Raw genomic sequence first — 25,371 nt, forward strand, 5'->3', positions numbered from 1 at the left:
GTACGTCAGCAACACTGGAGGTGGCGATGCCACGAAACATTTTTATATTTGTCCAGAACACTCCGCTTGTAGGACGCCTTGCTCTTCTTGTCTCTATATGTGTGATTCTTAAGAACCTTAACGTCTAAAATAGTTACAATCCTCTATTCAGAAATATTAAGGAACTACTTATTAATGCTTCATCAGTTTGTGACTTCCCGGTATATTGTGTTAGCTTACCACTTAACACAGCACCAGTTGTTTGTTGGTATAAGTTCCTGCTTTGCATGGCATTTATCTCTTTCTATAAATACCTGGTTATAATTCACCTTTGACAAAAACATCTGCCAAATGAATTTATGGTAGATGGGAGCTCATATTTCTCCGTCAGTAAAAAAGACGATAACATTCAAAGTAACAGTAACGTCTAAGAGGCTTGTAATGTGCAGTTTTACAGTTCTCTAAGTCCTCTAAAATATCTGAAGTGTTTGATACTGTTTTCATACAGTATGCATGGCCCCAGCTGGTCTGAGAGCAAAATGCTTAAAGGTGGCAGGAGACTGAAAATGCTAGACCAAGAGGACACACCTGAATGAGTCCTGTCAACAAACAGTTTCGGGTTTACGAGTGTGTGTGTGTGTGTGTGTGTGTGAGTCGGAGGGAGAGAGATGGAATGAAAGAACGAGTGTCAGTGTTGCGATACCCTAAGGCCAAGTCACCTGATACCTCTTACACAGTAAGACTTTTTAGATTGTTTAAACTGCTCTCAGAGGAGGGCTCTAAGTAGAGCGAGTCTGTAAAGAGAAGGAGAAAGTCACATTAACATTAACAAGGTGAAGAAGGAAATGGAAAATATTCCCCCGTTTATGGAATTAGTAAAGGATTAACTTAACAGCGAAGGCCGTTTTGTGATGGACTGACTGCTACAAGTGAGTAGGTGGACATGTGTTAGCCTGGTTTTGCTATTGCTCAGCTGGACGTCACAGGAGGACAGGTACGCTGCCAGACAGGGGAACGTCTCAACATTCACTCTTTAGGGCTCTGGTTCTTGTCTGTGTGGTTTTTCATGTCCTTCCTTTAAGTACTTTAAAGTCTTTAGTTTACCGCCGGGAAAAACTCAGTTTATGTACAAGAACTTTATATTAGAACTAGTCTATAGTGCAGTGACGCTGGTGTAATTCCAGGTTGTGTCCTTTAAAGGTACGCAACACCCTCTATATTACCTCATGAGTTCCTGTGTCCCTTCACTGGGGCTTTAAAAAAATACAAAAAAATATCTTCATACATAATTCCGATTTTCCTTTCCTTTCATGGACGATAGTTAATGGTGTCACAAAAAATCCTGCTTTAACTAAATTAAAGCTAATTTCTTGATTGATAAACATGATGTGTGAACTCTTTTCGATCCTGACAAACATTTAGCTGCTTAGAACGAAACTTCACGCTCTCTGATGTGACGGTGACACGACGAGTCGGTGTGAATTGCCTCGGGAACGTGAAGCAAACAAAGGCAGAAGATAAAAAGTCAATATTGCTTTTCTACTGTCACTTCACCATACGTGTCTGTGTTTGCGTCCACATTTAGACTCGGACAGACTTTAACGATCCACGAGGGGAATTAATTGGCCACAGTAGCTTAGATGCACGTAAAAGGAAAACTCTTAAAAACCACACAACTCTTAAAAACAACCACAACTGCTTTTCTGTTTCCTTGTTGTGGCTCCTCGTTCCTTTTTCACATTCAACTGTGAAGCTTCAGTCTCTTTTTTTTTTCCCCTCAAGTACAGTATCACAGTGCACTCTGTGGATGCTACAGATTCAATTATGGATAAATATAACTACTTATTGCATCTAGTCTCAGATATGTTGCCAGTGCATACACTGTCTCGAGATGAGCCTTTCAGGAGTTTGCCTCGGAGCTCTGTAGAGGCCAAACAGATTTCCGTTTGTCGGGGAGACTTATAAGATATCAGATCATTCTTCAGACATCCATTTGTCAAATGTGGCTCGTAACTGATGAGTTATCGTTCAGGTTTAGATATTTACTTGCATATCTGAGCTACTGTGTTTAAAGCCTACTGAAAATATTCCTATGGGGTGGGGTTGCCTGGTTATTGTCTAAGTAACATCCACATAAATGCCAGGTCCAGAGATTTCAAGTTAAGGCAAATACATGATGGACAAGAACATAATAAGTAAATAATAGGTAAAAGGGAAAAAAGCCATTTGCAGTCAGTTCAGTTTATCATTCTAAGTATCCATTTTTTTTAACTCATTCTGTTCCAAATAATTGTGTGTGTGTGTTATTTTCCAAAACAAGTTTATTTTTAGTCAAATAACGTTTTAGTCAAATAACGTATCGTTCATTCAAATTCCACCGACTGATTTATTCTTCCATGAGCTGGCAATGCACCTCTGTGTTATTTACTTCTCCTGTCAGTTGTTTTAATGTTGTGGCCGATCGGTGCATGGATGTGGATGATGTTGTATTCACGTGTGTTACGGAGCGGTTTGTTGGAGTCACTGAAATCGGTTTATTCCGTGTTTTAAAGCGTGAAAATATTATATGCTGGGGTTTAAATGTGTGTGTGGCTGCAGCTCAGGTGGTAAAGCACATAGACGAACATCTGCTCTGCTGCTGTTGGTGTGTGAACAGGACGCATTGTGAAGCCCTTTGTGTACTGCTAAGGCAGAAAAGCACAGACCATTCACTGTTTGTATAGATGCCTTGCCTGTAAACAGAATAACTTGAATGAAAATGAAACTTGAATAATATACAATGCTGCGCTGAATGTGTCTGGTAGAGGAACATAATACAGTAGTAGCTGCTTCAACATGTGTTTTGTATTGATCTGTTTTGCCTTTTGCTCTCTAGCTCTCAATTTCAAGTTGAACTTTGGCCAGTTTCTGTTTGCTAAGGAGCATTTGATATTTCAGAATAAACCGGCGCATGTGTTGCACATTAAAGGGATGCTGGTTTAGTTTGTTGGCCTCAAACCTGCCTATGTCCTCCTCTGTATCACGAGTATTTAACTAATGTGCCGTTTAACTGAGTGATGATCGGTCTTTATTTGTTCAATCAAAACTCTGGGTAATTAGTTTCGTCAGGGCTATGTGGGCGTGCTTGGCTCAGACTTCATTAATGGGTGCCTGGCAACAGCAGCAAGCAGCAACCCCACGACTGCAGTCAGATTAATCGATTATTGCTAAGTCTTGTTTGGTGCACAGAGAAGTAGGTTCTCTCTCAGAGCGTCGCCCACATCAGAGCGTAGAAAAGCATTCGAGTTGATGAGAGCATAATGGAAATATATTGGCTGTAAAACTGTATTCAATTCGATTAATATCACTTCAGTACAAAACCCTTCTTTATTTCTCCCTGATGGGCAGTTTAAAGGCACGGAGAGCAACGACACAGTCCGACAGATATAAAACCACAACATGTGCAGGTTGCAAATGACACGTGAGGCTTTATTGCTGCTACTCACGCACTCATGGTTCATATGTGTAATGACACAGTCTGTAACTTTTCCATACAGTCACTATCGAGGCCCAGCCTCCAGTTTGATTCTCAGAATAATCAAAATCTCCATCTCCAGCTCGGGGAATAAGTCTTAAATCTGATTATTTTAATCTGTATAAGGAGGGAGCGTGGGGCGTGGAGAGCTGTTAACAAATCCTGTTAAATTATCAAGACTGCATGTTGTCTCAGTCAGATCTGTGGGACCTAACGGATAAATGATCGTGGTCATATTCTCCTATAGAGTCAGGGACTGCTGTTAATCTCCGGATCTTACTTTGGTGGTAATTGCATGCCTTAAGTTGTAAGATGAAGAAAACACAGTGGGAATTAATGATGACTCGGTTCCATTACGTGTCCCAGTGAGTCAGCGTATATCAAAGCACGACATTACAAAAATATTCTATTCTGCACTTTAGTGTGTGTACGTTGTAATTAATTAGAGAAACCATTAATATAACAGTGACAATTTAAACAATATTTATAATTAAAAAGACTTAACGTGGTGTCTCAGACTTCCTGGTATAATGTCTCATGAGCTTGGGTGCTTTACTAATAAGTACCTTTCTCTTTTTTCTGCAGATGACATAATGCAGCTGGACAGCAGTCCTCTCCGCGCTGCTGACATCACCCCCGACCTCAAAAAGCAGTTTGCCTTCCTCTCAGGTGACACTTTACTTTAAAATTATCTTTCTGTTGAGTGCTTGTTTGAAGTTGTGTGTTTCTATTTTTTTTTTTATTTTTTATTTTTTTTTTTATCAATTGCTGTTTTCGCTTCTGCTTTAACTTCAGCCATTCAGCAATTATTTTCGTCTTAACCGCTCCTCTTCACATTTGCCTGGGCGGATTTGCTATTCAAATGTCGCCTCCGTTCTTTTTCCTCTTCACCGTTTGTCTCGTTGCCCTGTTGCGATTATTACCCGGTCTGCACCTCGCAAACTGCCTCTTCATGTCCAGATAATGATAGTCATCATGTTCAGGGTCCTTGTTTTTGTTTTTTTTACTGATATTTAAAGGGGTTACACAGCATTTGTGTGATACCTCTTCCAACTGTTCCTCCTGTTATATAAAAAAAAAAAATAATAATCCTCTCCCTTTGTGTGTGAGTGGAAGAGGTAACCTTGTGTCTGGAACCGTTTAGCAGACAAAGATCTGAGCAGACGTTGAAACCATGACCGTGCACTTGCTGTTGCTATAGTGACGAGAGAAGAAAAGGCAGCCGGATTGATATTCCAGTCACATTCGCTGACAGAGCAGCTGTTCCACACACAGGAGGGAGACTGTCTGTGTGTGTGTCTGTCTGTGTGTGTGTGAGAGAGGTGAGGTAGTTGGTGTCAACATCAATTATTGTCTGCAAACACAGTAGCATCTCTCTGTCTGGCAGCTTATTGTAATTGCACTTTATTATTTCATCTCAAATCAGTGTCAAGTGGACGCTTCTGCTGAAAACCACAGAGCTTTCAGACAGTATTTGTGGTTATTTCACATGAATTATAATTTTGTTTTTCCCTCTGTAATCATCTCATTTGAGGTTTGAAGTGAGAGGGAGTTCACCAGATGTCTGGAGTTGACAATATTTGATCCATATGCTTGTGATCAAATCATTTATACACAGTTCTGAGGAAGCAGATGACCAAGTGTCAAGCTCTTAATTAGTGAGGATATATGATGAAGTAGTGAGGTATCATATTTTCATTCTGCTTTGTTGCCATTTTTATTTATATTTCTACTTTATTTATCTTTTATTTATCCTGTTTATTCACATCTATACTGTCTATTAGTGTATATATATTAATGGGTAATAATCCGGGTACTGGGTGCACAATTTTGTTCCATTTATGGTTCCAAATGACAAATAAAAATCCTTGAATCCTAGAATATGGCAGTTTTTGTAATTGAAACATAAAGTCACTACTAGGTGCCATGTGATTCTACTATTAAACTTATTTTGTTTTGTGTGGAGTCACTCCTTAATATTATTCCCACCATCAGCGCCCCCCAGTGGTCACAGTTTCTTTCTTTCTTTCTTAGTTGCACTATATCCAAAGGAATTTCGCTTGTCAGATTGATCATCTGAGCATTTACACTGGCACCACAGAACAATTCCACATGTTTTCTTCACCTCATATATATTTATATATTATATATTTTCACCTCCTTTTCCTTTTTCTTAGGCGGTAGAGGAGACAACGGCAGCCCCATCATCGTGTTCCCAGAATTCCCCACATTTGGGGAGATCACTGACAGAGAGTTTCACAACGTGCTGACGTACCTGACGAGCGTGCCCAGGTGAGGTCCCACATTTTAGATTCTTCATCTCTTGTATCGCCACTATTTCCTCTGCTTTCCTGTCACTGCGCCGCACAACTCTGCTGATAAATACTTTGTGATTGAAGTCTGCCAGCAGGTGGCAGCGGACACTTAATCAGGGCCTCACTTGTGCTTATATTCATATTAATAAGATTCAGTTGTTGTGTATAAACATCCGTAAAAGGAAAATTCCTCTAAGTTAGCCACGTCTCATCCAGTTTGCCCAGATGAGACAAGTGGTTAAGAGGAAAATGTGTGAGACCGTCCTTCCCTCCAAAGATCCCCTCAGACAATCCTCACCTGTCCCTGTTATTTATTTATTTATTTTTTCTTCACCATTTAATCTTTCAGTTTCTTGATGTGTCTTTTCCTGCCCTCTGTCCCGCCCTTCCTTCATCCTGCCTGTGACGACTGAGAGTATAAAAATAGAGACTGCAGTGACTGGATGAATCTGAATAATGCATACAGACTGCTGAGCAATAGAAAGTGTGTGCACGTGTGTGTGCGACATGAACTCACACAGACACTGCAGCTGTGTTGAGGCATGTGTGTTTGTAGGCCTCCAGATGACACGTCAGTAGAGTTTTCTTCATCTTTATTTTTGCTGTTTTTTTAATACTGGAGCTCCAATCACTGTTAACAAACACTACAAGGTAGATTTTTTTCCTACGGGCTGATTTTGCATCTGTTGTAAATTCACCCACTTTTTGGCCACTCTGTATCCGGAGGAGCGTCATCCACAGAGATACTCCTGAGCCTCAAGCTGCTGCAAACGTGCAGACAGATGGCTGCAGCTACCTGAGGGACAGAAACCCTCAGCAGGGCGTATTATGACCTTCAGCAGCTGCTGCTTGTTTGATATGTATACTTTTGGGTCAATATTGATTGCTGACATAATTCTGAATGTTGATTTTCTTTTAACGTCCATCTGCATCCTTATTAGACCGGTGTCTGGGACGTGTTACTTCAGTCTTCCCTTGTTTTGTTTTTTTTTTGTTTTTTTTTTTAGTGTGGATATACACACAAATTTAGTTTTATATTTTTTTTTTGTAAAGAGATACAGAGCTCACACTAAGGCTTTTAATTGAATAGCTCTTTCATCTACTCTGCACCATAATATATAAGAAGAAGGGGAGAGTGTTGCTATGTCTGCATATGCATTCATGCAGCAAATTTCCCCCCCGTCTCTTCATTGCCATTAGGCAGAGCTTTTTTCACAGCTCAACACACAGCTCGCGGTGCTTCTACACACTTTGTCCTGAGGAATCCAATCATTTTCGGGGCACTCGCACATCCTCAAGACTATGAATATTTATATTAAACGGTTTATATGGGAGACGAACACATTGAATATACAGTTTGGGTCGTTTCTGTTTTTTAAGACGCCGCAGAGACTTACAGGGAAGGTTCTTCTAATGTTATTTTTCTCAGTATCTGACGCTTTATCTTCAGCATCCACCCCCTCATGCCAGCAGTCGTAAATGTCTCAGAGCCAGAAAAGCTCTTGTCCCTCTTCACCCCTCCTCCTCCTCCTCCTCCTCTGCAGATGAGATGTAGGGCTGAGAGACTCATTCAGATGATTGAATGCCTGGCCTAGAAGTGAGTATGACGGAGGAAGAGAAAAGGAAAAGATGAGTGTTAAAATGTTAAAGTAAAAGAAAGCATGTGCTAGAGAGGCAGTCATAGGTAAACATGCAGCGTTTCAGTCAGATCTGGAGCTGCTGATTGGCTGCTGAAGGTGCCTGCGACTTTGCAGCCGAGTGATTGGCTCCTGTCCCAGCAACTCACCGTCTCTCATTGGGCAGTTTACAGGTCCAGTGCAAAGGGGGGGTGGCAGAAGCTGAAATCAGTGATGGTCTGAAGCACTTGGCTCCCTCTACCTCAGACAGCACAGCACGCCGAGATCCGTCTCGTCTTCTGTGTTTTTATTTTTGCCTTCAGCTTCTACAAACCTGTCTGTGCTGAAAATAGTTGCAGAATTATGGCTGCAAGGAAAATTACTTGAGGATTACTGGGATATTTCTGCATGAAAGGTAATGAGAGTCCTTCGTTGCTCATGTACACCTATGTTGTGGATGCATCATGTTTTCATGTATGCATAAAAGATTCTGCACGTGCAGTGCAACTCAGAAGGTAATATGAAGGCGCTTCACAGTATCTCCTTTTATGGAGTGCACCAGCTGCAAGAGGATAAAGAGTAAAAGCTGCAAGCTCTGAAAAAGCAATTTGCTCCACTACAGTGACACAGAGAAATGATATGAATGGTCTTTGGCTTTGAACTCTTTGAGTTTGCGGAGGACTCACTACTTTTCTGCGCTGCGAGGTTGTAAGGAGTTAACGACGTAGTACAGACTGTCTCTACTTAAGGCAGCCGCTGAACCAAGTCAAGCCACAGTCGTCTCTGTGTAGTTTGTTTTGAATATGTTGCCTTCTGTGTTTCCAGCTTGTCGTCCACGGGCGTAGGTTTCATCTTGGTCATTGATCGGCGGCAAGACCGATGGGCAGCTGTCAAGGGGACCCTTCTTCGCATCGCAGTAAGTTTTTTTTTTTTTTTTTTTTTTTTTTTAAGTCTGAATTGTCTGTGTCTCTGTGGAATGAGTTGTGAGAAGGGACCAGGGATTGAGAGGTGCCTTCAATGTACCCTCATCCATGAGAAGAAGAGGCTTTTCAGGTCATAGAGGGGTTGTTTTTTTTTTTTTTTTTTTTTTTTAACAGCACCACCTCTAATATCACTCCCACCCTGGGGCGACTGATATGAGCCATCCTCGAACTGTCTCCCATCACAGCCTGCCATGTGTTTCCATAGCTACAGGGAAAACTAAACGGTCACGGGCCAAAAAGAGTGAAGGGGATTATGAGTCTTTTGTTCACGTATTCATTTAAATATCTCGCTCATCACCTTGTTCCAAATTGGTTTAATATCAAACATTTCTATTTTTAAATATTAAATCAATTAGTTTAGATGGTTCTGTTGTTCAAGGACTTTTTCCTTTTTAATAGAGAAACCAAATGAATATTTTTCTTTGTCTTCTTTTACTTTTGTCTGTACTGTCTTCAGCTGCAGCATGCTCCTGCAGGAAGGGGGAACCACTACTATAGACTGGCCCCTTTCTTCTTGGCATATAATTCCCTCTCCGATCACCATCTTCATTACATATAATCACCTTTTTCTTGAGATATAGTCATGATATTCATACTGCAGAAGTTACCAGAGGCTTCAGCGCTCTCCGTTTTATCCTCTATCCTTGTGGACAATAATTCTGAGTGTCCCTGTGTTTTAGCTCTCTCTTTGTAGGGGATGGACCACTGGCAGCGCTCCATAGTGTGGTGTACATGGCTGGGGGTGGAGGGGATCATCCTCTTACAATCTCTCAGCATATTGCTTTTTTTTTTTTTTTCTCCCCCCATCTAAAACAATGGGCCATTTACAGGCATCCTGGTTCATGCAGCTTTGCAGCTCTTTATATTGGAATTAGCTTCCAGGTAGTATAGAAATGTCTATTGTTGATGCTATAATGGAACGGTAGAAAATAAAAGGTTTTTAGCTTTAATAGCACTGGTTGTGGGACACTCGCACGTGTATATAATAAATCACCATGAAGACAGATACACAAAAAGATGAATATCTCCACCTCTGTCTCCAGAGACACGGCAGAACCGCTCGGTCATTTCAAATTAAATCAACCTTTATTAATCCCATAAGGGGGACACGTATAGGTTGACAGGCCGCTAATAGGCAGCATTCAGTCAGCCCTTCAATAACGTCCTGTTTGATTCGGTCAGGCTGCTAAGTGCACGACGGTGAAAACTGGTCCTGGCTGTTCGTATGGTGAGCAAACAAGGTTGTTACTCTTTGTCTTTTTGTTTGACTGCATATATGAGCATTTTTTGTGTGTGTGTGTGTGTGTAAAATGTTTGCGTGAATGTGGGTCAGTTAGCTTTCAAGGCGAGCTGCACACACCGTAGACAGCAAAGTGTTTATAGACTGGTCCTAATTAAGTCTAGAGCCGGTCCCACAGCTTGTCATTTATCCGGCTCCTCTTTTAGGTCTGTGTGTGAGAGTGTGTGTGGATCTGCCATTGACAAAGGACAAAGAACAAGTAGACCATGACTATGACTGCCAGCTACTGCAGCATGGTTGAGTGGTTAGAAGCTACATTATACACATAAAGGTCCAGACCGGAGATGCTGCATAGTCTTCTTGTCAGTATATGTCTTGAAATACACCAATTCATATATATTTTTCTTTTTTTTTTTTCATGTAAATCATTTCGTCCAGTTCCTTAAACAGGAATAAAATGTGTATTCCGAGCGAAAGTGTATTTTCTTCTGCATATTTCTATAAGGAATCTCAATAGTGCACATGTTCTTAATTAAACCTTAAATCACCCTGTGTAATGTTATGGCACGTTAATGTAGTTTTAATAGTTTTTGGGCAGCCACTCAGCTGTATGGCATGGAAGGTAAATCAGCTGCACAGGAGTATTAAGAAAGATTAATAAGCATGCAGATTTTAATTTGGATTTTTTTAATAGGATTTATTGATGAAGAAGAAGGAAAAAAACATAAAATCTTGCCAGACTTATTCTTTCGTCTGCATTTTACTGAACACTGCCAAATCCATTAATCATAAATCCACAGAGTAACAGCTCTTTCTTTGTTGTATGGTGACGCCTACTGCTACCGGGATTTAAAAAAATAAATAAATAAATAAAATAAAATGCGTGTTCGACCTAATGCTGGTTTCACCTTTCCAGATGGTGAATGACCATTTTCAGCACAGTTATCTTCCTTCTTCCAGCAGGTCAGCAAGGACAAACACTGAATTGATTTATTAAGTCCATTAACACTGCCTTTCCCAGGAGATTTTTATGAGCAATGTATTCACTATGACAAATGCTTAGACCAGCATTCCCCAACTCATCGCGGGAGGAGGAGGAGGGAGGGGGGGTCGACCGGCCAATCAGGCGAACCACCCATTTAGGTCATTAGCTAATTAAAGCTGCATTAACAATTGTGCAGCCTCCGGAGGAGAGATCAGTGTCGACCCTCGTCTAACACCCGACTGCTTTCACAGCACGTTTTAGCCTCTCGGAGGGTGTCAGTCGTGACATTTTAATTGGCATTTCCTTGGCTCTGTTGCTGCTGAGTGTGTGGTTCGTACATAGCATGAGAAATATTAAGGGGATGTTCTGAAAACATCGAGTCAAACGGTGTGCAAAAAAAGTCAATTTTATTCAGAATTCAAAAATCACAACCATAAATCTCCCTGAAAATGCCCAAAGAGGGATGAGGACGTATGTTGTTTATAAAGAACAGTCAGACGCGACCTTTCTAAAACTTGAGCCACATTCGTTCTGAACAAATCGGCATCAAAACAACGACAATTCATCATAACAACGTCAGCTGGGTGCAGACAAAACCTGACTTCACGTGCCTCCGCATAACTATGAAGATTCCTTTTTACCTCATTATTCATACCGGAGCGTCTCCGGGACGTAAAGATTGATGTCCCTGCCCTGCATCCCCCGCATATTCCTCATTCTCTGGATCACTGCAAGCGTCTTCACATTCTTAAGCAAGAATTTTCACATGGGACACGAAGCACAGACAAAAGGGAGGAATAATGTAGTGCAGACCGTCTGCAGAAAGAACAGAACATGTCCTGCTGCAGAGCGATGTATCATTTCCTTGGGATGGAGGAGTATAATATATGCCCTGTTACATAAGTAACGGGCTCCGTCTGCTTTCTAATTTCAGGGCTCCTTCCCAGGGAACCTCCAGCTGGTTCTGGTTTTGAGGCCCACCGCCCTCCTGCAGCGCACACTCTCCGACATCCTTTTCAAGTTCAACAAGGATGAGTTCAAGATGAAGGTGCCGGTACGTACAGCGCATCCCGTCCAGTCCGACGGCAACGAGTTCAAAAGACAGTGTCGGGTGTGTAATTAAGGCGTTTCTCTCTCAGGTGATCATGCTGAGCTCCATTTCTGAGCTGCACTCGTACATTGACCGTACCCAGCTGACCCAGGAGCTCGGAGGAACGCAGGAGTACTGCCATGAGAAGTGGATTTCCCATCGCACTGTAGGCGCATACAGTTAAACAAATTATGAAACAAATGTGTGAAAGCGCTTGTATCCAAAGTAACTGAACCACTGTTAATGTGCTCTTTTTGTGATTCTCATCACATCTCAACGCGTCAGGCTATTGAAGGCTTTGCGTTGATGGTAAAGAAAACGGCACAAACTCTCCAGTCGTTTGGGACCGAACTCGCAGAAACCGAACTCCCAAATGAGATCCAGGCCACAAACATCCTGCTGAGCACACACACCAGCAAGAAAGACAAAATGAAGGTAACCCCATTCATGCTTTTTAGCTTTATTTCTTTGTATATATGTGTGTGCAGTATATCCGTGGGCTGGATTATTTATGTCTATATGTTTATCTATAGGAGGACATACTGGTGGCTCTGGGTCAAGGCGGCAGGCTGTTGGAGAGCATCAACGAGCCTGTAGTACGAGACCCAGACCACAACATGAACCAGGATGAACTGGAGAACCTGGCTACAGTACAAAGGTGAGAACCACAGGTGAAAACACAACTGGAACTAGATTAAGTTGAATCTGTGGTGGAAAAAATTTTTTAACTTGTCACTCAAGAAGCTTGAGGTCCAGCAATTATATGTCTGCAAGCTGAAAACAAAGCCTTATTTCTAAGAGATAAATGTACTATTCACTGGTTTAATTTGTAGTTTAAAATCATTTGAACCATGTAAAAGAAAAATGAGACGTACCGAGACATAATTTTGGTCATTTGGAGTGAATGTATATTTTTTAGTAATTCAAAGTTTTCTTGAATTTTCATTTTACATTAACAAAATGAACAAAAATAAAAAGGCAAACAGAAAGGAAGCTCTGAGACAGATAAAACAAGACAGCCAGCAGGTAAATTATATAAAATTAAATTATATATAAAGTTATAGATAATGAAGTTCAGCCCATGATTCAGGATGCAGTGCAGGCTGTGATGCAACATATTCCAGGTCGTATCTACAGTATCTTAATATGGTCTAACTATTTCCTCTTAGCAGAAATCTACCAGACGTGTCCCACTGATCAATCAATCACTGATCAATGACAATTCACTCTCACCCAACATTTACTCACATGCCACATTTCCTTGATGGTGCCTCCAAAAACTCATAAATTCTAAAAATAGATTTATGTAAGTGGGGTATGAGTTAAAAATATCTTAACATTAAGGGAAACCAGTTAATATGTGACTTGATGATAGACAAGAGGGCAGCGCAACGACCAGTGGGGAAGTGTTTCGGGGAAATGAAAACAGACAAAAAGAGTGATGCAGAAGTATAGAAACGAAAGAAAGGAACACTGGGCCTCTGTCAGAAACTAATGAATACATGAGAGATGAGGAAGGGATGGAAAATGCAAACATCTTTTACTAATTTTACTACAGTTTATGTAACGCACTTGCCGGCATGTTCTACCAATATAATGCAATATAATCCATCTCCATCTCTTTCTCTCCTCTTTGGTCAGACTGCTGTCTCAGCTGGACGAGACGGAAAGGGCTTTTGATGAGTTCTGGGTGAGGCATCAGACCAAACTGGAGCAGTGCCTCCAGCTGCGTCACTTTGAGCATAACTACAGAGAGGTGAGTCGGCCTCGGCTCCGCGTGCTAAACTTCAATCCGCCTGATCCGTTTTAGACCTGAAAACCAACTGTGTTTGTTTCTGCTGCAGGTGAGGGCTCTGCTGGATCAGGTGTCTGAGAAACTTGCAGCCTTCACTGAGGTGGGGATCAGTCCGGCCCACGCTGACCACATCTTCTGTGAATTCACCAGCTATGAAGAGAGAGTCTGCGTAAGTCACACGCGATGCCTCGCAATTCAAAGTTTGTCCTACTATTGCATGAACATCTGAAAAATGTCTTTTTCTGATCAGTAAAAGACAAGCTGATGTTTTGATTTATGTTTGTGATGATTTGAATTTAAATAAATTAATACAGTTAAATAAACAAAAATATTATTGATGATTATATTACCATTTTTCATATGTGGCATATCATACAGTATACTGACATATGAAGCTAGAGAACAGAAACTAGTATTTACTTCTAAAATGTACAATACGGACCAGAGGTTTGGAAGCAGGATAAAATTTGGATGTAAAAGATCATAGTTTCACTGGTTTACTTTGCAACGAAGTGAACATGATTATAATATAAAGAGTAACTTATCAGAACACATTTTTACTGCATGTATCAGGTATTTGAGTTTTTCTTTCTCTGGCTTTAACAACAGCATCACAAATATGAGGCATTCGTTCCACAAGAGATGGTTGTGTGCAGCCAAAGAGTTTAAGTGAATAATGCAAACTGTGATTTGATTTGCTTTTGTTTTTTTACTTTTGCACACTTAAGTTGCAACTCTTGCAAATCTTCTTGACCCTAAAACTAAGCCCTTCTTTTCTTTTGCTGACATTTATTCTTCAAAGGTCTGGTAACATCAGTTTAAACCTGAAGGTAAATTGTGGAAAATGGTTCATATTAATAAAAGCAAAGTGTGATCAAAATACATATAACTCATGCTGGTTTTTAAGAAAGGCATTGTGAACGGAAACTTGAAGTTGCTTCCAAACGTTTGGCCTGTAGTGTATATTTTCATCATCCAGATAATCTAATCCAGGTCCAGTGTAGCATCCCAGTGTGAACAAAACATAACATTTATTAAAAATCTGATTGTAGCTACGCAGTCGCATTGAATGACGCAAAAAAAAAGACAAACATTAGAAAACGTCATGAAATCTATTTAAAACAGGCTTGTTTGAGCATTAAGGAGGTAATATGTATGAATGTAATTACAGTAAAATAGAATAATTTGGTGAAAAGTGATTTAGTTTATGGGAATAACTGACATGTGAATCCGTACTGGTCTGTAGGAGATTGTGGAACGAGCCATGACCTTGTCTCGTGAGGGTGACGAACTGATCCAAAACTCCCACTATGCTGAGGACTCCATCGAGCCCAAAAGCAGTGAGCTCAGATCATTGTGTGAGAACGTTAGTAGCAGCATGAAGGCCAAGAGGGACCATCTACTCAAAGCCATGGAGCTGTACCACCGGCTGGAGAAGGTGAGAAGACACAGGCACGTCAGCTAGAGTGGTTTTGTCTTATTATTAAAAAAATAATAACTTTCTTTCTCCTCTGCTGTCCTCTTCAGGCATCTAAATGGGTTGATGATGGAATATACCTGCTGGCGTCTCAGCCAGTGGACAAGTGTCAGTCTCACGAGGGGGCGGAGTTAGCCCTGCAGGAGCTGGAGCGTTACCTGGATAACACAGGCCAGAATCAAATGACGGATGTCAGCAACATCTGGACAGAGTACGAGGCCGTGCTCAACCAGCAGTTCAGGGTAAGAGGACAAACGTGTGGAAAGAATATGTTGCATTTTAACATCACCCCGCCACGCTCAGATTAATATTAAAATCAGCATGGAGTTAGGTCTCAAAATATTGTGTTTGCCAGCTGAAAAATGACTCCATCAAGTATTAATGCCACTCCTCTGATGGCTCCCTGTGTGTCAGGACCAAGTGGAGAAGGTTTTCCAGAAGCAGGTGTCCATGCAGGAGATGTTTGACAAGAGGAGGATCAGCCTGAAGAAGCTCGCAGCCAAACAAACAAGGCCCGTGCAGCCCGTAGCCCCGAGACCTGAAGCCTTCATCAAATCCCCTCTGAGCTCACCCGGTCAGTCAGTACACAAACTCACATTTGTTCTCTTTGTTCTTGTCTTCATATGTGTACGTTAGCAAACACTGACATTTTAATTCTATTTTCTGCAATTGGAAGACTTTGCTGAGTAAACGGATATCACTTTAGACTTTGAAAAATATATTTCAAAACTTTTCATTATTGAGGAAGATGGACAGCATTTTATCTTAAAATAAGAATGTCTTTTCTTTTAATGTAAATATCAGCATTAATCTTTTCTTCTTCACAGCATCTTTTGGTGTTGCATGCAAGGGTTGCATCTTTATTACCAATCTAAAACAGAGAAAATAATATTCAAACAGCTAACGGTGTCTACTGGTTACTCTGAAAGGTGACAGTGACTTAATTAAGTAAACTGTGTTTGTAAAAGTTCTACACAAATTTACCAAAAAGCTAGAGAACCTGAGCACAGTAACAGACCAATTCTGAATTTTCTGAAAATTTAATTGGCTAAAATAACATTTTGTGTCTGGAGTTTATTGCTACAACATTACATCCAAATGTAATTCATATAAATTCTGCAATGTAATTTAAATTTCCATCAGCACAATAAAGCCCTGGAGACAAACTTAATCTTACAAATTCAGTTTAAAGTTTTTGAAAACTTGAAAAAGTTTTTTTTTTTTTTTTTTAAATAGGGGCTTTAATAGAAAAAAAAACATACATGGCAAAAGTGTTTATTCTGTTCGTCCTTAAACTTAAAAATTATGATTGTTTCCTCCTCTGCAGCACACAGAGGACAACAGGAGAAAAACTGCCCAGAGACAGACTCTGGCAACAGCTGTGAAAAAGTAAGTGTTGTGATTTGTACGTTCGTCTTCCTGATAACCCTCCAAGTATGTGTAGTCTGTCGCTTATCACAGTTTTTTTTTTTTTTTTTACTCCTTATTTCCCAGGGAAATGGCCAACTGCAGAATGGCGACAGTAACAGCAGACACGTCTCCCTGTCGGAGGAGGAGGAGAACCTGGCGGTGCTCCGGCGGTGAGGGCTCAGCCTAAACTCTTTCATCTGTAATCAAATTACACAGCAGATGGACTGTGTGAAACTGGTTATCCCATTATCTGTATCGCTGTGCATCCATCTTTTCTGAGTGTACACCAAACCCTTTATTCGACCTCTCTGATTGCCTTTGTGCCCGTCTCACTCTCTGCTCTCCTTCTGTCCGCAGGCACGTCATGAACGAGCTGCTGGAAACTGAGAGAGCGTATGTGGAGGAGCTGCTCTGTGTACTGCAGGTGTTTATTCACGGCACAGAAGAAGAGTTTTCTGTCGTCTTTGTCTGTCATGTTTGCCTGGAGTTTAATGTTTTGTTTTTTTAGGGATATGCCTCTGAGATGGATAATCCAGCCATGTCTCACCTCATCCCTGCGCCTCTTCAGAACAAAAAGGAGATTCTGTTTGGCAACATGCCAGAAATTTACCACTTCCACAAAAGGTGACTTGGCGCCATCTGGCTGTCACTAATAATAATACCCACGCTATGACTTGACATTTCAATGGCAGAACACGTATATTTACATGAATCTCCTCTCTTATTCTTTTTTCCAGGACGTTTCTGAGGGAGCTGGAGCAGTACACCGACTATCCCGAGTTAGTTGGCAGGTGTTTCCTAGAGAGGGTGAGTGTAAATGCAGAAAAATTAACTGTGCTAAAGGAAGAGATTTCTTTTTATATAAAATGTAAAACCGTTTTCCTCAGATGACAGATCTGCAGATCTACGAGAAGTACTGTCACAACAAGCCTCGCTCCGAGAGCCTGTGGAGGCAGTGCTCCGACTGCGCTTTCTTCCAGGTGAACAAACTTTCTTCCGAGTAAATAAACCGTCAACACATTTTTAACTCAATGCTTTATTTGGCAAAGTTCTTGCTTTTTTTTTATTTATTTTTTTATTATTGCATCAGGAGTGTCAGAAAAAGCTGGAACATAAACTGGGTTTAGATTCGTACCTGCTGAAGCCTGTTCAGAGGATTACAAAGTATCAGCTGCTACTGAAGGTATGACTTGTTTCCCATGTGCCATTTAAATTGTCTCTTCTGTGGGATCTTTGTTTCACTCGTCATTGTTTTGAGCTGCTTCTTTATGTGTTTCCAAATGCAGGAAATGCTGAAGTACAGTAAGAGCTGTGAGGGGGCCGACGACCTGCAGGAGGCACTGACCTCCATCTTAGGCATCCTGAAAGCCGTCAACGACTCCATGCACCTCATCGCCATTACAGGATACGACGTGAGATATATTTATATAAATATATAAATGGGCCTCAGGCTTATGAAGCTTGAGATGAGTTTCCCACATTGGAGTTTGATGTTAAATACAAACGACAAACAAACAGTTTGTGACAAGGAGATTTCCACCAGTATGTGAGACGGGAATTTGTTACTGCAGTTAAGATTGAAGGAAAAACTAAAAAGATAATGTCTTAAATAAAAAATTCTATTTCATGGTCTGAATATCATTATATGTTAACACAATGATATATCATATAAAAGTGCTTAAATAACAATAAATATAGACAGAATTTACTATCAAGTTTGGACATAATATAGAGACTGAAAATCTCCATATAAAGCACGGTGCAAGTTTCCGTCTTAGATGATTAAATTGTGTAAATCTGAAATCTTGAATTGCAGCAAATTATCAGTATAGATATAGAAAAAAAACTTCTCTGCAACCACATGCTCCTTGCCTTTAGTTTTCAGATAGACAGATATATATAAATATTTTTTTATTCTCATCATGTTTCACGATAAAGAAAAAAGATATTCCAACCCCCTCTAGGCTACCATTTACATTTTACTTTAAAATTTCATTTTGCCTCTTCAGTTTTAAATTTCCCTGCTAGAAATCAGACAAACGATTGCAGCTCGGATATCAGATTTATACGGGAGATGCGCCATTAACATTAATATTGAAGTGTCCAAAGCCGTCACCCCCTTTTGAATTTAACTGTCGCTTTATTCATGACGGATGGGCGGAAACAAAGCAGCTACGTAACACGAGAAGTTTGAAACTGAGACTAAATGAACAGGTGCTTTGTTCTTCAAAAGGAATTTCCTGTCTATACGTGGCAGCTGCTTTCAAGCGTATATTTAACATATCATTCAGAAGATGGACACATCCCCACACAGACGCATTAAAGGGAAACTGTGATCGCTTTTCGCCGTTTTTAAAACACATCTGATATTTCCCTTGGAACTCTTTTGTCTCCTTTCTCAGGGCAACCTGAGCGATCTGGGCAAGCTGCTGATGCAAGGGTCGTTCAGCGTGTGGACGGAGCACAAGAAAGGTCACGCCAAAGTTAAGGATCTGGCCCGTTTCAAGCCCATGCAGCGACACCTCTTCCTGCACGAGAAGGCCCTGCTCTTCTGCAAGAGGAGGGAGGAGAACGGGGAGGGCTACGAGAAGGCTCCCTCGTACAGCTTCAAGCAGTCTCTGAGCGTGAGCACCTCCGCAGCTTCAGAGCCGCTCGGCTCTCGCATCTTTATATCGGGCTTTTATGGGTGGAACGAGAAAGGTTTATATTTCCTCCGCTGTTTATTGCAACAGATGAGCGCTGTGGGCATTACGGAGAACGCAAAGGGCGACAACAAAAAGTTCGAAGTGTGGTGCAACTCCAGAGAAGAAGTCTATATTGTTCAGGTGAATAAACACATGGGAATAATGCGCTGATGCCAGTAATGAACATTTTAAAGTTTTATTGAGCTCGTAAATATGGTTTATTGTTGCGTTTCAGGCACCAACAGCTGAAGTGAAAACCACTTGGGTAAATGAGATCAGGAAGGTTCTGACAACCCAGCTGCAGGCATTCAGAGGTACATTAATATGTTATAAAGCCTGTTTCTACATGTAAAGTTCACCCTGTTATCCAAGTTTAATGAGAAACAGACTCATTAATACGCTGACTAGGGCTGGGCGGTATCAACAAAAATGTATATCACAGTATTTTTATTTTTTTTCATGCATCATCATGTGTTCACAACATTTTCTTCTGGTTGAGAGCGTAATTAATGCAGTCGATTGACTAAGGATGGACTATTTTACAGTGATGATGAGTAAATATTGTAGAATAATCCCACACTAATAGAAAAACAGCTGCTGATGTGGAAATCTGTGGACATTTACAGCTCAGAGATTAAAAAAAAAGATTAAATGTTATCCAGATGAAATGCAGAAACAGGGACAATTAGGGTTTAATTTATTTTAACGTATTTATTCATATTTAATAATATTTAAACTGCCAAAAAGCCATGTCTGTAACGTCAATAGCAGCTCGAACAGCTACCGTAATAATTGTAGTCTGCGCACAACATTTTTTTTTTTTTTCTCATTCGTAAAAATCTAAAATTGGGGACATTTTCGGGGACGGCTTTAGCCGGGGGACAGGTCATTCAAAACAGGGGCTGTCCCCAGAAATCGCGGCTTCATTTTTTCGGACCTTTTCATCTTCACCACGCCTCACAGTGACGCAATCGCACCGTGTGTGTTAAGAAGCACTACATTGAAAATGGTCCGGTCTGAAACAGTGTCCGAACGCTGTGTAGTCAAATACACCGATTGCCGGTATATTAAATATTCATATCATAAAAAAAAAAAAAAAACACTGGAATTCAGCATGAGCCGGTATATACCGCCCAGCCCTTACACCAACTTTAGTTATGATCAGAGTTATGTTGTAAAGATGGTGGTGTCTTCTAGAAGCTAGCCAGCAGAGAGCTCCAGACCAGGTTTTCCAGTTTCCACCTGTGCCCACTGGAACAGTAAACCTCAGGTAAATCCATCACCTCTGCTTCATTTATTCTCTCACAATTCTTTTTTTATTATTATGCACTATGAATTATAAGGACTAGCACCTTCCAGAGGTAATCTTAGCCTCTGATGTTCCTCTTTTATTGACCTGCAGTCCATTCAAGACCGGTCAAAAGAGCTTTAAAAAGGGAGAGGAGAAGAAAGCCGAGTCCTGCAGCCCTGATGTCAATTCGTCACCAAAGCTGTCGGCAAAAGGTGAAAAAAATAAACCGAGATAGATCCAGACAGACACAGTTCTACATTCAGCCTTTATAGTGCATGCGTTGCACAAACTACGTTAGTTTGAGTCTTAACCTCTTGTTAACATTTCCCCTCTTTGTCAATTTCTCCTCTTAACACTTGTTTAACTTACCTTCTTCCTTCCTTCCTGTCTGTCTGTCTGTTTTTCTTTCTGTCCCGCCTCCTTGCGTTTCCTCTGGGTCAGATGAGGCTGTGACAAGCCCGACCTCAGACAGAGCTGCTGTGGCTAAAAAGCGCTTTACTTTGCAGGGCTTCAGTAACCTCAAAGCTCAGAAAGGTAACTGCAGGCGATTGTCAGTTTCACATCCGGCATATATCATATCATATTGTGAAATCAGCAAAAAAAAAAATAAATTTTACTGCACAGACATGAGAGCTGTATCTTTCCATCTAACTCTCAGCAAGTAAGCGAAGAAGCAGTTTGCTAAAATGTCGAACTGCTCCTCTGAAGGATGTAACGACTGCAATATATTAAAGACACGCTTCCCTCCACAGAGCCTGCAAGCACTGATGACAAAAGTTTTACATTACCCATGATAATCATCCCATCATCAGGTATCACACAGCTCTAGACCCAAGATTTAGTCCACCCAGTGCAATGTTTTTATTTATCATGCACATTTTAACCTGGCGCAGGAGTTTTTCTAATATTTATTCTCACTTCTACTCAAATGTCCCAGTGAGTCACGACAGTGTGAACAGTACTGAAACAGTCTTTCCTCCTGCGTTACGTTAAAATGTAAAAGGTGAAATATTCAAAAAACACAGCTATATATTGAACGTTCTCCTTACTAGAATTCATTTTCCCATCAGTGTATTAGTCACCTTTCCTCATCGTTGTTTCCTGTGTGTGTCATTTTAGACTTTTTTGGAACATTTGTGCTTTTCTCATCAAAGTATTTATTTTAAATGCTAATATTTTGGTCTTTATTGACTCCCCTTTTCTCATTTTTTTTAATTTTTATTTTTTATTTTTTAGGATCTCCCACCAGTCCAGATCACAAGACGAAACGCCAGAGCGATCCCACGCCATTCGGCTTCAAAGGTATACAGTGTGTCCATGGCGACTACATGTTAACTAACAACCGCGTACTACTGGACCACACGTTACCTGTCATGCATCGACTGTGCTTGGTTTGATTGGCCGCTGCTTCTGCCGGCCGAGTGACTAGCTGTGTTTCCATTGCCTCCTGTCCATCAGATACAGGTCCTCCTCCCCTCCACCTGAGCAGAGCCAGTTGGTTCAGCACCTCTAGTCTTTTACAGACAAAGTGGAGAGGTACACTGGCACTAGCACTCTCTGTGTCAGATCCACCGTTTTGGCACTTTAAACCTTTTTTTCTTTGTCTTTTGCACACCTTTCAAATCACAGAAAAACACCCACTGACATGGAGGGATGGTTGCCTGTCACTTTATTCCTTTTTTTTTTTTGAGTTAGAGTCTCAAATTTTAAGTTGCATGCCAGTCTAATTAGTCTTTGTTGTGTAGTGGAACGGGTCGTGTCATGCTGAGATTCCTGGGTTTAGCGGTTCTTCCCTCTATAATAAAAGGAGCTTGTTTTTTTTTGTGGTTCTCCTTCACTCTCTGTCACGCTACGATCTGTCACCGCCAGTCACACACACACATGCAGCAGCAGCTGAAGCTGAACGTCGCTGTAAGTGAAACGTCTTGTGTTTTCCTCTTCTCCCCAGGCTGGAACAAGACCCTGTCACTGGACGCCTCAGAGGAGCATGATGGCTATTCCAGCGCTGAGGATCCTCTTAACTCTGACCCCGAGGATGAAAATACCAAGAAGCTGGTGAGCCCGCTGTGTGTGTGACGCATGGATGTCGGCCTCGTGACCACAGTGTTGGGACTGAGGCTATGAGTAATTTACATATTTTCTCTTGGAAATAAATCTTAATGTGTGTAGTTAATCAGAGAGTGAACACATATGTTTTCACTTAGAAGCTCTGTTCTGTGGGCGTGGAGTAATTTGCAACATTGATTTTGATGCATTATTTTTTCCACAGTGTCTGATTTAGCAAAAAACTCTAGGTCCTAAAAAAAAAATTCTCTTCCTAAAAACTGCTGTCAAAGTGTTAAATGTTAATATTGTTTTCCACTTAAAAAGACTCATTTTTTTATGAAATGTACATATAAAATAATTTTTTCTTTGTTTTTAACAAAGCCAATATTTTTACAGATACTTTAACGTAAAAAAGTAAATCAAATAAATTCCATAAAACACATTTCGCATATGAACCTTTTAAGGGTCAACATACAGTGTTAGACATAAAGGGTCGTTTTAATGTCCCAGGAACTCTTAAAGGTTAATGTATGTTACACAAATGCACTCTATACATATACATTAAAATATAACTGGCCTATGGAGATTCTCATTCATCCAGGTCATGGTTTATTCTTCAAAGACCAGTCTTAACTTTGACTTTTGGATTCAGTGTATTAACTCACCATCCATTGCCCCCATTTCTGAAAACGAGCACATAACAACTTGTGACCAAAGATTTCCACTTTTACAAAATGTGAATACTGCAAAAGGAGCCTTATTCCTTCTGATTTTAGTTGAATAGCTCTAATTAATCCCTGAGTTCTGTTTATGGTGGTAATTTCTTCACCATGTTCACCACACTGGTGATGGGTTTATTACAACTTAAATGGAGAAAACAGCATCACTTTATCCACTTTTTACCATCATATATGTGTTTTTCTTCAAAGGTAATAATTTAACTGTGTTTCTTGGTCTTATCTTTACTTTGAATGCTACGAACAGTGTGCTGGGAAGTACACGGTGATGGCCGACTATGAGACGGGTGGCGCTCAAGAGCTCTCTGTGAAGAGCGGAGACACGGTGCAGCTGGTTAAGGAGGGGGAGGACGGACAGTGGTGAGGATGCAAGTTTACCGCCAACTCTGAGAAACGGAAAAATCTATCTTATAGCAGCACTGCTGTAATAGCACTTTTATGTCCAGGTTTGTGCGCAACCTGAGCTCATCGAAGGAGGCCTGGGTCGCTGCTGCTAATCTTATCACTTTCATCGGAAAGTCCAAGTCTTGCCAGTCTCTCACCAGCTCAGGTATTCAAACGCACAGCTCCCAAACCTAATGAGTGAACATTTAATAGATGCAGAAGGAATAAATGCTCCATACGTGCGTGTCTTCCCAACAGAAGGCAGCGGGTCTGGAAACCTCAGCACGTCGTCCAGCTGCAGCGAGACCTACACGAGCTTCTCTGACATCAAACCCTGAACGCCTCAGCACTTTCCCCCCCACCACCAAACTGAACTCTTGAATGCTAGCATCGTGTGGCTATCTGTGCCGAGTTGCCAACATCAGTACTCATAACGGATTTCGTCTGCACATACAGAAAGCTGTATTTTTTCATTATTTTTATCACAAGGCTAGATATAACTGTCGTGCCAGCTATACAGATGTAACAGTGAAGCTCACAGTATAGGACATGAATCTTCCTCTAGTCACGTACATGTCTGTTTATTTTTATGAGCATCCATGCGACTGTAATGTAACGCGTGTGTGAATGGGTCAGCAGGACTGATCGCTGGAAACGCATCTATTTCTGTTCACATTAAAAGCCGGGAAACATTAGTGATCTCATGTAGACAGCAGTTGTCTTCATTTGCACTAATTTGCCCAGCGGTTTATATGTTTATATTTCAGCTGTTAATGTAAATAAATTAAGAGGGCGAGAAAGAGAGAGAGGGATGTATGGTTTGTGCATAGCTTGAATGACGTGTCCTCTTTACAGGTTTATTTATTTGCGAGAAACACCTACATGTATTCCACCATTTTTTTTTTTTTAAATTTCCCTTTATCTTCCGGCCTGTTTATCGTCCTCCTGTCTGTTGTCATTGTTAGACTTGTTAAACCACCAGCTGTCTGAACTTTGTGTGTGAGCTTTTTGTCCTTTCACCGTCGAACTCGTTCTGGGTTTCCTTATACGCGACAGTTTAAATCCGATTCTTAATGTTAATAATCAGAGGTCACTGTATAGCGCTAACTTATTCCCCGCAGAGGGTTCTGAATGTAGATATTGTTCATTAATGTCCGTCCGTCTTGAAATGTTTGTTAATGGAGATGATATATTGTACAGTGAGTATGGTGGCGTCACTACTTTGTGACTTGTCTAATTTTTTTACATAAACGACTTACGATCATTCAATCACTGCCTCTTTGGTTTTGTGTCAGGTTTTGCAGCCTCGGTGCCACCTGCTGGTCGTACTGTGGCTCAAGTATTTCAGTACAGGTTTAGGTAACTGAGTATTTTCATTAAAGGTAGATTCTGAGAGACAGATGTTGGACACTTGTCAAGTAAATGCACTTTGCACAACCTAAACTTCATGTATTAAATTTGAGCTCTTAAATGTCACCACGTTAGGCAACAAACATATGTAACCTTCACAAACTTATCATCAATTCTATTCTACAAATATATTTACATCTAGTAAAAAGACTGATATAGCCTCTAGGTCAGAGTTTCAAAGGTTACAAACTATGCAAGCAAATGTTAGTTTCCAGTCTTTTCAAAAAACTAGATGTAATTTGGTACTATCGAAATCCAAGTGAAACTTCTGAAATGGGCTGTTGTAATTATGAGTTCTTGAATTTAACTTTCATTCTTAACATTGTATTGGTCATGCAATATTTTCTACACTTTTCTACTTTGACTTGAGTAAAACATCTGTGTGCACGTACTCCACCGCTGACTAAATGTCACT

The 25,371-nt window shown here is 40.7% G+C and overlaps 1 protein-coding gene across 9 annotated transcripts in view; it reads left to right on the plus strand.

The window, feature by feature from the left end:
• mcf2lb (mcf.2 cell line derived transforming sequence-like b) overlaps positions 1-24,815 on the plus strand; it is a 29,880-nt gene extending 5,065 nt beyond the window's left edge. For 2 of the 9 annotated variants that reach the window (XM_047600542.1, XM_047600536.1), the window contains exons 2-33: positions 4,079-4,162; positions 5,671-5,785; positions 8,250-8,340; positions 11,567-11,686; positions 11,772-11,888; positions 12,008-12,157; positions 12,256-12,380; positions 13,364-13,478; positions 13,567-13,686; positions 14,764-14,955; positions 15,045-15,236; positions 15,409-15,568; positions 16,322-16,383; positions 16,489-16,574; positions 16,762-16,828; positions 16,913-17,028; positions 17,142-17,211; positions 17,292-17,384; positions 17,495-17,587; positions 17,691-17,816; positions 18,807-19,028; positions 19,137-19,229; positions 19,324-19,402; positions 20,286-20,358; positions 20,491-20,591; positions 20,821-20,913; positions 21,616-21,681; positions 21,838-21,915; positions 22,328-22,434; positions 23,410-23,522; positions 23,609-23,712; positions 23,805-24,815. In XM_047600542.1, coding sequence (XP_047456498.1) covers positions 4,079-4,162; positions 5,671-5,785; positions 8,250-8,340; positions 11,567-11,686; positions 11,772-11,888; positions 12,008-12,157; positions 12,256-12,380; positions 13,364-13,478; positions 13,567-13,686; positions 14,764-14,955; positions 15,045-15,236; positions 15,409-15,568; positions 16,322-16,383; positions 16,489-16,574; positions 16,762-16,828; positions 16,913-17,028; positions 17,142-17,211; positions 17,292-17,384; positions 17,495-17,587; positions 17,691-17,816; positions 18,807-19,028; positions 19,137-19,229; positions 19,324-19,402; positions 20,286-20,358; positions 20,491-20,591; positions 20,821-20,913; positions 21,616-21,681; positions 21,838-21,915; positions 22,328-22,434; positions 23,410-23,522; positions 23,609-23,712; positions 23,805-23,884 — 3,503 coding nt within the window. In that variant the 3' untranslated portion in view covers positions 23,885-24,815. Of the gene's footprint in view, positions 1-837; positions 974-4,078; positions 4,163-5,670; positions 5,786-8,249; positions 8,341-11,566; positions 11,687-11,771; positions 11,889-12,007; positions 12,158-12,255; positions 12,381-13,363; positions 13,479-13,566; positions 13,687-14,763; positions 14,956-15,044; positions 15,237-15,408; positions 15,569-16,321; positions 16,384-16,488; positions 16,575-16,761; positions 16,829-16,912; positions 17,029-17,141; positions 17,212-17,291; positions 17,385-17,494; positions 17,588-17,690; positions 17,817-18,806; positions 19,029-19,136; positions 19,230-19,323; positions 19,403-20,285; positions 20,359-20,490; positions 20,592-20,820; positions 20,914-21,131; positions 21,593-21,615; positions 21,682-21,837; positions 21,916-22,327; positions 22,435-23,409; positions 23,523-23,608; positions 23,713-23,804 lie in introns of those variants that run through there. The other 7 variants (XM_047600545.1, XM_047600544.1, XM_047600537.1 and 4 more) reach the window with 7 other exon arrangements.
• Positions 24,816-25,371: the final 556 nt, after the last annotated feature.

The sequence above is a fragment of the Mugil cephalus genome, chromosome 12 (assembly GCF_022458985.1).
Source record: "Mugil cephalus isolate CIBA_MC_2020 chromosome 12, CIBA_Mcephalus_1.1, whole genome shotgun sequence".
Classification (NCBI taxonomy): Eukaryota; Metazoa; Chordata; class Actinopteri; order Mugiliformes; family Mugilidae; genus Mugil; species Mugil cephalus.